The sequence below is a fragment of the Eubalaena glacialis genome, chromosome 16 (genome assembly GCF_028564815.1).
Source record: "Eubalaena glacialis isolate mEubGla1 chromosome 16, mEubGla1.1.hap2.+ XY, whole genome shotgun sequence".
Classification (NCBI taxonomy): domain Eukaryota; kingdom Metazoa; phylum Chordata; class Mammalia; order Artiodactyla; family Balaenidae; genus Eubalaena; species Eubalaena glacialis.
This window is the reverse complement of record NC_083731.1, coordinates 65,781,214-65,793,728: the sequence shown is the minus strand read 5'-3', so window position 1 is coordinate 65,793,728 and position 12,515 is coordinate 65,781,214. Positions and strand designations below refer to the sequence as shown.

Here is a 12,515-nt window from a genome sequence, read left to right as displayed (position 1 = left end):
GTTTCAGCTCATTTCTGGGACTAGTTGGAGAAGAGATAGGAAACAGTGGGTTGGACAGCAAGCTACTCTGAGAACCTTCGAAGACCTCAGATCCCTCCTAGCTAGGAGAGAGAAAAACGCATCTAGGCCAGGGTTAATCACCCAACAAATCTTATTAAAAGGAAGATTTTGACTCAACAGGGCTGGAATGGACTGAGATTCTGAATTTCTATAAGCTCCCAGGTGATAGGGATGCTGCCGGTCCATGGACCACATTTTGAGTAGCAATGATGCAGAGCAGTGCTATCCAGGAAAATTTTTGCAGTGATGGAACTATTCAACATCTGTATTGTCTGCTATGGTTACTGAGTGATTGAAATGTTGCTAGTGCAACTGAGCAACTAAATTTCTAATTAAATTAACTTTAAACAGCCACATGGAGCTAGTGGCTACAATGTAGGACAGCACAGATCTTAGACGTTCAGGGATCACCTCTTCTCAGCCAGAGCAATGTATGTGATGGTCCTCAAATGATCTAATCCATCAATTCATTTAGATTAGTAAGTGTCCTTTCATAAAACGCAAACTGTAAAATCAGTTTCTTTAAATTGTTTTCTTCCTAACACTTGGCTAGATGACCCACAGTGGGTGCTAAGGTGGGGCAAGATAAAAGGAGTCAGTTTGTAGTGGGACAGTTGATGAGGAAAGGGTAGTACGTGGCAGTGAGAATTTGAGCAACCATCTCTATTGGGCACGTGGAAAAATGGGAAGCCAGGAAGTAAGCAAGAAACTCAGAAAGTGATGTGGAGGGACAGATGCAAGAGAAAAATTGAGTACTCTGAAATTTTATTTAGGCCTGACCCTGTCCCTTTCTTGACAAGTAAGTTGTTCCTCAGGAAAACGAGCAGTGAAGGAAAATGAAAGGAAGTGGATGTTAGCTGTGATTCCCCTCCAGCCCTCCCAAATTATCTACATGCAGGAGAGTCTGGTGGGGAGGAAAGACGGCAATTACAGCTGGCAATCAGGCCCAGGCTTGAGTTTCTCACCTCAGCTTATGCGTGTACCAAGGCACAGAGGCCCCACCTGCACTCCCCAGAGCTGGGATCAGGCCACGTGGAGAAGCTCTTCCTATCTTTGCTGTAACCCCATCTACCATGAGAAGCTGATTCCTCTGCAAGGCTGACAGTGGCCTCTGGAAGCTCTGAGGGCACCATCCTGGTAAACAGGCGTGAGTGATGTACTTTGGGTCCTACATAGCCATGCACAGACAATGCATACAGTGAAAAATGCTCTTATTTAACCAAAAAGATCAAAATTGTCATTTTAAAGAATTTCCCTCATCCAAAAGCCATTTGCTGGAAAATTCTAGCTAAGGATTCTGTTAACTGAGGTTCAACATATATAAGGGATGTTACTCAAGGGTGAGAAAGCAACATCAAATACAAAATCTAATCATTTACATCTTACTCTTAAATTCTGAACATGTGATAACTAGATAATCTTTCCTATTGGCAAAGGAGAATTTGGGGAGAGTGAAAATCGGTAACGATTTTTGCATTAATTCATTCTTTTCTAGGATTTCTTGCCTCCTTGCCTCCACCTTTCCTTTTTTTTGTGGACACTTAGAATCCGCGATCTCAGCAGAGAGTTCTGAGAACCTGGTCTGCCTATTTTGATTTCACAGGGAAGTGCTTGAAAGAGCAGGATACTTTGCAGGGTGAGGGACTCTAAAAGGGACTGGAAAGGAAGACCTTTGATTTCATAGGTGTGAATAACATTAAAATTAAGTGAGTAGCTCTTTGCTCTTTTAAGCTACCTGATACAATTCGCTTTGGAAAATTTCCATTTATTCACAACTTAGGTAAAATATATAGTCAGACACACATGGTCAGGAACCCATCAAGTTTCATTTATTTTTAAGATGCCCAAATTTTGTGATTTTTACTAGTAAATACTCAAGTTATAAATAAGGATAAGCATCAAATATTTAAACCCTTTTGATATAGTTAAATTATATGTCGGACAATAGCTCATTTTAAATGGTTTCCCATCGATATTTCTCTTTAAGCATCTGGCAAATAAATGTCTAGAAAATATCAGAGAGTATATTTCAGATTACATGTACATATAAATGTATATGTGTATATATGTATATCTTTTGAGCACCTATCTAGAAGGCTACTTTATGAAAATTGTTACCACTGGGTCAGTACCCTGTTTACTTCTCTTATATAGAAGATTTTTAAACATTAGAATTAATTTTTTGGTATATAATGTCTAAAGAAAATTTATTCAAGGACATTTTTGTGACTTTTTGATATGTATGCCTTTGGCTTTCAAAGATTTTGATCATTGTAATGTTGACTCCTCATGCGCTAGACTGAAGTATAGTGGTTTACAGAAAGGAAAATAATATCTACCTGATAGGATATAAGAATTAAGTGAGATAATAATAAATAATGGAAAGCCCTTAAGAAAAAATTTAAATATCTTTTGTTGGGAAGTTTGTGTCAGGAGTCCCTTCAGCTAGTGGGTGAGTCTGGGTGACCAATCAGTATACCAATCCCAGTTGAGACGTTGGGGAAATTCCTGGATGTCAACAGTCCGCTATATTATAGATGCAAACAGAGTATTAAATAATTATTTAATTGAAATGAAAAATTTAAAAAAGAATGTGGGAATTTTGGTACGGAGAGCTATAATAAGTTTTGTTAGGCAACAGAACACATAATTTTATGAAAATATCCAGAGAATTTTCTTAATGTGCACACCTACTGTTTATGATAGGTTGGTATAAAATTGGCTTGCATAAGATATATATCATTTGTTGATTAGGGCACAGACACATGTTCACAAATTCTTAGATATAGAATATTTATGCAAAATTCCACATCAAAGAACAGAAAAGTGCCTTTAGCTAACCAAAAGGTACTTAGGTAGTAATAAATTAAATTCCATTAAAACTGACATTAAAGCTAAGTGTTACATATTAAATGTGACATGCAAGAAACAGAAAGACAATTCAGGCAGGAACATCGTGCATTAAGATTTGCATTCATTCATAGTATTTGAGGGGTTTTAACCATATTCTTTGACCACTGAGAGCTAGGAATCTGAGGTGATACCAATTCAAAACACCACTTAATTTACATCTTAGTCTTCTAGCCAGTGATTTTAAGTAAGAAGCCAATGCCTCCAATAATGAAACCCAAGAAGTTTCAGCTACATATTGTTATGTGGTTGCATGGTAAGAACATTCCATCTGACCAGGTTAAAGGAAAGTAAACATTGTGCAATTCCACCTTTTGGACAATGCAATTGTCTCAGATTCCTCCCACCTTTTTACTAATATGAGCATATTTGAATGTGTCAGGTTTGCACAATAAGAAAATGGCTTTGTGGAATGTATTTTTTTGGCACAAAATATTTTCTAATACCTCAAATCAAAATTTTCACCCATATCAAGCCGTAGAGGTGCCTCAGTGGTGCTTACTTATCTAGGCAGAAAACTACAAGAACAGCCAATGGCTCCCAAGGACTTTGTATTAAGTAGCAATTACTTTCCTTCCAAGGAATAGCACCAATATGATTACACCTCAGACTGGGGGTGTGCTCCTTCCAAGCTCTTTAATTCCCTGGAGAATTCGCTTCATATGACCCACTTTCGGTATCCCCAGGTCCTAAAAATAAAAAAAAGGAAAAAAAGGTAGAAAGAAAGAAAAAAGAAAGAGGAAGAAGTTTACCGACAAGAGAAAAACTGAGGATTAAATATTTAAGTAGCTAATAACACAGTTAGCATTCAGCTCATTCATTTTAGTTTACGTTCAATGATTTAGGAAGTAAAAGTTAGAAAAGTAAGTTTATAAAACCAAAAAAACCCTGACATTAAAAAATTACCGACCAGTAAAAAATCGCATCTTACACAAACTCTTAAATGTAACATTCTCATAAGTTATACACAAGGGCAATTCTTTAAGAGTCAAAATTACTTCCTCTTTTTTCTTCTTCTTCTTTTTTTGTTTTAAAAAACACAGGTCCTTTTGTGATCTCTGAGAGAAGCGACATGTGACACCAGGGTATCCACAATTAGTCTTAAAACAACTATACATTTCCTTGCTAAAATATTAAACTTACAAGTGAGGCCTGATCCTCAAGGAAGACTCCAGTGCCCATGACCTAAATGTGGAATCCAAATGCATTTGAACTTGCATTTAGAGTCTTTGATTTGAGTGAAATATTTAAATATTCCTTACACTTTGTAATGTATAAGTATAAACAATTACATAAACATTGGTATCTGTGGGTTGATGCTTTTCCTCAAAACACTTTTGACTCCTTCCCCTCAGAATTCTTGTTTCTTAAAGGACTATCTTCCTTAAAAAGAACCAAGAAGCCAATATTTAGTTTTCCGAAATGAATGGTGATTGCAGAGTGTGCAGCACAGAGCAGGAGCCTGGCAAACAAATACTTGTTGCAGTGATAAATGAGACCCATCCAAGATAGCCATAGTATTCGCTGTCCGAAAAACTAAAAGAGGTGGTGACGGCCTCCCTATAGCTTCTTTAAGCGTAATGGGCATAATCAATTTGTGTGAAGTCACATAACTTCTTCACAAAACAGAGTGTGAAATATTTGAAAATTAGGAAAAAGATGACTTTCAAAGCAGCCTAGAGAATATAAGGTACCACAAGGTTATTTGTCTGAGAAGATACACACACACACATGCGCGCGCTCTCTCTCTCCCATATACTTTACGATCTCCTTGAATTCTATAGCAGCAATGCTACTGATGATTCTGAATCCTTCTGGAAAATACTCTTTCCACAGCCAGTGCTCTTTCTGAGCTTGAGATAATTTCAGGGTAACATTTTTACAATATTTAACTGACCCTGAAAAATATTTGCTCATATGATACCAGGTCATCCGCAATTAGTCTTAAGGCAAATGTACATTTCCTGAGTGTGTGCTAAAACAGCAAACTTAAAAGCAAGGCCAAACCCTACAGGAAGATAGAAATGTAGATGCATTTACAGAGGCATTTAGATTCTTTGATTTGAGTGGAATATTTTAATATTCTTTATACTTTGTGATAACATAGTTATCTGATTAAGAAATATATTTAACATTAAATATTTTATTTTAGGCCATGTGCACACTGTATTCTCAAGAAGAAAAACTTCTTTGAGAGATGCAGACTCTACCCAGAATTATTATTTTGGTGTCTCGAGATGAATGTTTTCCCTAGAGTTACACTAACTTCTTAGCTATATTTTCTTTAGTTTGAGTTCAATACATCCACATCTTCTAGGAGTTAGGCTATGATAAAGTTATGCCATGATGTTTGTTATATATTTATTTTTATCATATTCTTTAGTGTTGACTTCTTCTTTCTTTGGATGAATAGCTTTAACTTTGCAGAGGCATGTTTCGTAGATATTGTTATCCTTCTACGCACACATATACAACTTTCCAAATGGAGAAAACAAAAAACCAACCAAACAAAACCCCTGTGTCTTTACCATTTTCTTTGTTATCCCTCACTTTTTCCTACTGCCTTCTAGGAGGTAAAATAATGCATTCAGTTTATTTGTCTGTTAAAACACATTAGCAATATTTCCCCTTTCCCACCTTTAGACTGTCACATTGCTATCTCTAGTTGTTTTGATGATAAGGAAGTAACACCTGAGCCAAGATCTGAGCAGGAGTTAGCCAGGTGACGGGTAGGGGGAGAAGCATACCATAGGAGGGTACACCCTTAAGGTAAGAGAGGTCAGTACTTTTAAACAAATGAAATAGGGCCAGGGTGGAAGGGTATAGCCCAGCAAGGGCCAGTATTCCATAGCAGGTTGAATATATAGGCAGAACCTTGTAGGCCTCCCACAGATGCGAGTCTTTAACTGAAATGGGAAGCCACTAAAAGGTTTTAAGCAGAAAAGTGATACACCTGATGTTAAAATGTCACTGTGCAATGTGGATAATGGACGAGAGAGGGCAAGAGTAGCAATGCGAGGGCCAGTTAGGAAGCTACTGACCTTACACAGGCAAGAGGAAGGACTGTGGAAAGGAGAAAGAGAAATGTATGGAGATTAAAGTCAAACTATGTGATGGGTTTAATGAGTTAGGGGGGAAAGGATAAGGAAGAGGAAGGTGCTAAATATGACCTTGGGTTTCTCTAGCTCACATCCCTGAGTTGCTAAGATGTAGAGCACTGGAGAAGGGGCAGAATGGGAGTAGGAAAGGAGAGTAGAAGTTTGGTGTGGACACGTTAAGACTGACATCCTGTGTGATGGCCAAGTAGCAAGTAGAGTTGGTGATATAATCCTAAAGTTTACAAATGAGGTCACAACCTTGTGAACCACTGATATATTCACAGACAGTATTCGAAGCAATGGGAATGGACGAGATTACCTAGGGAGTAGGTAACCCTTCACCAACATTAAGAGACTTTCCTCTGAAGGGTCTGCTCCCCCTTACAGCTATAACCACAGAGTACGAGGAGAGCTCGTTCTCTAGCTCGGTTTTGTTCCGCTGAAGTCTCTTTCTGTAAAATTACTTTCCTTTCCCATTGCCCCACACCCTGTTTTAGAACCAAAAGAGTTAAAATGGACTATGTCAATAAAACTTCTAAAAGAAAAGTTTTAAGGGAAAGAATGTAATTTGCATAAAAAATAAAAACAACAAAAAAGTCTCATGAAAAACTAAATAGAAATTTTACTAACATAATTCTTAATCAGCAGCTCCTTTGTACTCTTATTTTTTTTCCAGCCAGGTCCTATCAGTCTAACTTTGACTTTTCTGTGTGAGCTTTGTTTTTTCATTCTGCAAATAACTGCTTCACTCACTGTGTGTGTATGTTTATATATGTTTGTATGTACATATATGTAACATATACATATCTATTTATATACACAGTCTTTTCCTTGAACATATGATTATTCACGGCAAATGGAATGCAAGCTTCTAGAGGGCAGATGCCACCTAGAGAAGCTGGCATAATATATTAATCAGTAGCTATTCAATAAATATTGCTGCCTGCCAAGGATATCAGAAGCTACACAAATATGTTGCATGTAATGATCCTCTACATTTATTTTTTGGTGTATTCAAGTGTCAAAGTCAATTTTTACTTTATGAATTGTAACACTATATATTTTGCTATGTTCCAGATTTGGGACTCTCAACTAAGATAATTAGTTAATCTATTATTTTATTATTATTCTGGCTAAAAATGTTTAGGTATAAGTGGTGTCTACTTTTGACGTGCTAAAACTTTATGACTCTGCTTTATAAAAATCTATACTTTAGGTTACCCATCATGGGGTCAAAGATCTCTACTAACGTATTTGTAGATAAAGGCACAAACGTTCATGAATTTATTAGGAATTTACTGTCTCATAATTCTACACATTTTAGAACCTGGTCTACAGGAAAGGAATCAATCCAACAAATGTTGAAGGCTTTGTCACTTGCTTATGAATCAATCTTGGAATTTTTAAACGGCAGCGTGGGGTAAGAAAATATAACATTACAAAATCCTACTTCTAACCCTGGGACAGAATATGCTTCTTTGGCCATTTCTATGGTTGAGTCTCCACCCAAAGAATAAAAGGGAATTGCTGCAGACCATGAATTAATACTTTTCATTCCCTGTCATAAAAGACAAACAGGCTTTGGGCTGCTTTCTAGCAAAAACAAGGCATAATTTTTACTTCATTTACTAAAGAAAATAATAAATTTATTTTTGAGAAGAATACAATTTTAATAATAAGTCGTGGAAAGGAAATTTGAATTTATTTGTCTAGTTGTTCATGTGACCTCTGAAAGCTCAATTTTGAAACACAACCAAATCACAGGATTCTAAGTAGCCACTGCTGTAAGTCTCTCATCTAGTTCCATATATTAGAAAGGCTTTGTTATTGGTATTTTGAATTAATTTTTAGTTGTTAACCTTTTATTAGATATTTTCAGCAACAAATATCACCTTTCATGTTGATCCAAAAAAATGAGCTGATGGAAACATGATCCATTTGGAAATATTAGCACAGGAACAGCCATACCAATGGATGCAGAGAAAACTTACTAAGTTCATGCTAAGCTTTAGCTATAACAGTCAGACAATGATTCTGACAGAAAAATATTGCTGACATTCTTGTTTCAAAAGCATACCAGGAACTCAGACCACAGGATGATGCATATTAGATTACTGCACGTTTGCATAACATAAGCCAAGCTATAAGCACAGAACAGAACAGCACAGGAGAAAGGAGTCTGTTTTGCAAGAAAAATGTTAAGAGCAGAAGAGTAGCACAAAGGAAATACCTTAAGATCTCGCCTTTCCAGATGCAAGAGTTCAGCCCCTCTGATGTCATGACGGATGAAGATTTCTTTGTACTCTCCCAAATTGAGCAGATCCAGCCAAGCAGCAACTTCCTCTGTGCCCCATTTCTGAACTACCAAAGTTAAGAGCAAAACCCCCTTAATTTCTACATGCTCAATGCATTACAAAGCACAGGTTGGCCAAAGAAGATGCGAAACAGAGTACAGCGGCAGTGCTAGCAAAGGGAAAGGTTCAAGGTATTGTCTCAACAAAACTACAATTCCACTTTTTCCCATGCAAGTTTCAGACTGTCAATCAACACAAGGATCTGACTCTACAAAGACGTTCACTGCTGCGCACCTGTGCCTTTCTCTTTAGCTCCATTTCTCCCTTAAAGCCATGCAAACTGCACAGTATGTATAAAAAATGTATTTCTCATGATTAGGATCAGTAGTACAAGGTCTAAATAAGCTCTGATGATTTCCTTAAGGACCATATATGAAACTTATTATAGTTTAATTAGCTACAAATGCTAATTAAAATTTAAAATCTGACACAGGGTACAATTTTACATAGATTTCTGCTTCAGGTCTTGCTGACTTCAAGTACTGCCTTTATTGGTTTTGATGATTACCATTATTGATAATTATAGCAATAAATGTATTGTTAACTCAATTTAATGTCATCTAAAAACTGTCAACATTGCTTTCTAAGATTAGTTGGGTTGTTATTTTATAGTATGTACAATCACTCTTTTATACATTTACCCAACATTGATTAGCTTAATAAAAGTCTCCTTGTTTGCCACATTTGGTTTTAAAATGCCCTTCAATAGCTGCTTTACGATTGTCCAAAATAAGGTTATATATCACTTTTCAAAATGAGATGGCTAACTCAGAAGAGTTATAAAATGATTTGATTATGAAAGGCACCTACCATCATATACACAGAACTTGAAGGTCTTTAGCAGTAGTACAGCATTAAATTTAATCTCTAAGGAAAGGTTGAAAGGGAACTTGAAAGAATACCCAAGAGAGAGTTTAATCTTTGCTTGAGAATACAAGTGTCACAGTGGACTGTCATTACTGAGGGGCTGAAATGGCATCGTAAGTCCTTAAAAGAGAAGGAAGAGAATATATAACTTGAGGTGGAAAATATATCTAGCAAGCTAAAGGAGTAAATGAAAGTTTCTACGTTCCATTTATCAAAATGATATAGATTTTGCACACTGAAGAAGGAAAACAAGTTACAAGCCTTGAATTATTGTTGAGCGAGATGAAGACCCATCTAACGGACATGCTGACATTCACCCAGCAAAGTAGCAGCAAATCAGCAACCACCTTGTAGACTTGTTAACTTCATGACTACAGACTCCTACTCATATTTGGATTTATTTTAGGTGTGATATGATTTTTTTATTATGGTAAAGTGAACATAAAATGAAATTCACCATTTTAACCATTTTATAGTGTACAATTCAGTGGTATTTCGTCCATTCATAACATGGTGCAATAATCACCACTCTCTAGTCTCAGATCACTTTCATCCCCTCAGCGATATCACCTCAATACGTTATTTTTTTCATAATGTTATACTTTCCCTTCCCGTGTGGGTCACCTACCAGCCTGTGAACTTGTCTTCTGCTTCTGAACCTTTTCCTTTTTGAATTTGGGCACAATACGAAATACTGTGCTTCTGCTGTTTCTCTTGGTGCAATCCATGGGGGGCTCCTGTTCGAGTCGAGCAAGAAGAGAATTTTCTCAGGATATTAAGAGAAGAAAAACCCACTCTGATAGCACAGATAACACAGATGTAAGTTATCCACACAAACTACTGTTGAAGTGATAACTTCTTCCCCAAAAGTTCATGATGTTACGTACTCCTGAAAAGGTACTGATTCCCATAAGATGCCTTTGTTCACATAAAAGCTTTTTCTCGTTTGTTCAAGAAAAGTGCATCTGAAAGTAGGACAGTAGTCTCCCCTGACCTGTGGTTTCCCTTTCCGCGGTTTCTGTTGCCTGCGGTCAACCACGGTCTGAAAATACTACATGGAAAATTCCAGAAATAAACAATTCATAAATTTTAAGTTGTGCACTGTTCTGAGTAGTGTGATGAAATCGTGAGCCATCCTGATCTATCCCGTGTGGGATGTGAATTATCCCTTTGTCCAGCGTATCCCATCTGTTGGCCACTTAGTAGCCGTCTGAGTTATCAGATCAACTGTTGTGGTAGCACAGTGCTTGCGTTACAGTCACACTTATTTTACTTAATAAGGGCCCCGAGGCACAAGAGTAGTGATGCTGGCAATTCAGATATGCCAAAGAGAAGCTGTAAAATTGCTTCCTTTAATGAAAAGCTGAAAGTTCTCGACTTAATAAGGAAAGAGAAAAATCGTATGCTGAGCCTGCTAAGACCTACAGTAAGAACGAATCTTCTGTCTGTGAAATTGTGAAGAAGGAAAAAGAACTTCATGCTAGTTTTGCTGTTGCATCTCAAACTGCAAAGGTTATAGCCACAGTGCATGAGAAGTGCTTAGCTGATATGGAAAAGGCATTACATTTGTACAATAAGATATTTTGAGAGAGAGAGAGACCACATTCACGTAGCTTTTATTACAGTATATTGTTATAATTGTTCTATTTTATTATTCGTTATTGTTGTTCATCTCTTACTGTGCCTAATTTATAAATTAAACTTTATCTTAGATATGTATGTATAGGGAAAAACATAGTATATATAGGGTTCAGTACTATCTGAGGTTTCAGGTGTCCACTGGGGGTCTTGGAACGTACTTCCTGCAGATAAGGGAGGACGACTATATTCAAAATGTATTTCCCCCTGAACATCTCTTTTTCAAAGGATGTATTCAAATTCTATTGTCACAAAGCGTACACATTTATAAAGAAACAGGCCAAATTTTACATACCTCATCTTCATTTGGGTGTAAGATATAATAAAGCCAAGGGATCTCTGTTAATTTCTGTAGCTCCACCTCCACGGAATGCAAGGCATTGGATACCCGCTCTTCATGTGGAGATTCCAACTGCTATTGACCAGCAGATTAAAAACAAAATAAAACAAGCCTCAGTGACCAACCTCAAATAGAATAAATTATTTTACTGACACTGAACATCCTCACCTCTTATCAGATGAGGCTAGATTGTTGTTGGTTTTAATAAAAAAGAATATGGAAAAAAGAACAAATTATTTTATACTGAGCTCATTTAAGCAAATCTGAATAGATTTATTCCTTACTTCCCAAAGATGATATAAGTAGCTAGTGTGACTTTAATAATTTAACAGAGAAAAGTATTACTTATCGTGATGTTTTTTCTATGTAAATCCAACCCTCCTCCCTTCCTATCCATGCATCCATCCGCCCATTCTGCCGGCTTGCACTAGCGAGTAATCTCATTATTCTACTTCTTTGTGGCAAAAATCATTCTGATTTACATAGGTCACTGTGTGAACAAATAATAATATTTTAAATTGGTCAAAAATATGTCATATAATAAGAACTGCCTGGCACAAAAATCCTCTGGATAATTAAAATAACAGGTTAAAAAAAGACCCATGGATCTCAGGAAAATTTGTGACAAAAAGTTGTACAAACCAGGGCAAAGCAAAAGCTAAATGGCTTGTAACCTGGAAGAGGGCTAGCAAACTTTAAAGAGAATTTAACTGGTCACCTATTATCCACCCATTTGAAGCAGTTATTAAAAGTCACTTACAAATTCAGTAAATGAATAAAGGTGAAACAAACACTGTTAGGTGCAGAATTGAAAGGGAGGTGACTGAATCCTAGACCTGGCCTTTTTACTAACTATGCAACCAAGGGAAGATGAATTGATTTCAGGGGTCTTAGTTTCCTTCTCAATAAATAGTAGAAAGTGACTACATACTTTCTAAGATCTCTTCCAGCTAATCAATACTTCTATAAACGACTTTAAAATTGTAGAGTACCTACATATAGGTTCACAGAATTTTAAGCTGAAAGTTCAGAGAGAATATTACTGTTATTTATTAGGGACATTATTTTTTCCCCTCTGTTATTCAAGGGATCTAGCACTTCTAGGAGTTAATAAAATTATGGAGATTCTCCACCAGGTCAAATAAAATTTACCACTTTCCTTTAAGTCTAAGAATATATGTCTTACAAAATTGATAAAATGGTTATTGCATATTCATTCTACAAGCAAAATGAAGAATATAACTTAGC

At 36.5% G+C, this 12,515-nt stretch overlaps 1 protein-coding gene across 6 annotated transcripts in view; it reads right to left on the bottom strand.

The window, feature by feature from the left end:
* DGKH (diacylglycerol kinase eta) overlaps nucleotides 1-12,515 on the bottom strand; it is a 191,033-nt gene that overhangs the window by 16,504 nt on the left and 162,014 nt on the right. For 4 of the 6 annotated variants that reach the window (XM_061171179.1, XM_061171181.1, XM_061171180.1 and 1 more), the window contains 3 exons: nucleotides 11,223-11,342; nucleotides 9,918-10,026; nucleotides 3,038-3,659 (listed from right to left, as the gene is read on the bottom strand). In XM_061171179.1, coding sequence (XP_061027162.1) covers nucleotides 3,607-3,659; nucleotides 9,918-10,026; nucleotides 11,223-11,342 — 282 coding nt within the window. In that variant the 3' untranslated portion in view covers nucleotides 3,038-3,606. Of the gene's footprint in view, nucleotides 1-3,037; nucleotides 3,660-8,298; nucleotides 8,430-9,917; nucleotides 10,027-11,222; nucleotides 11,343-12,515 lie in introns of those variants that run through there. The other 2 variants (XM_061171182.1, XR_009697561.1) reach the window with 2 other exon arrangements.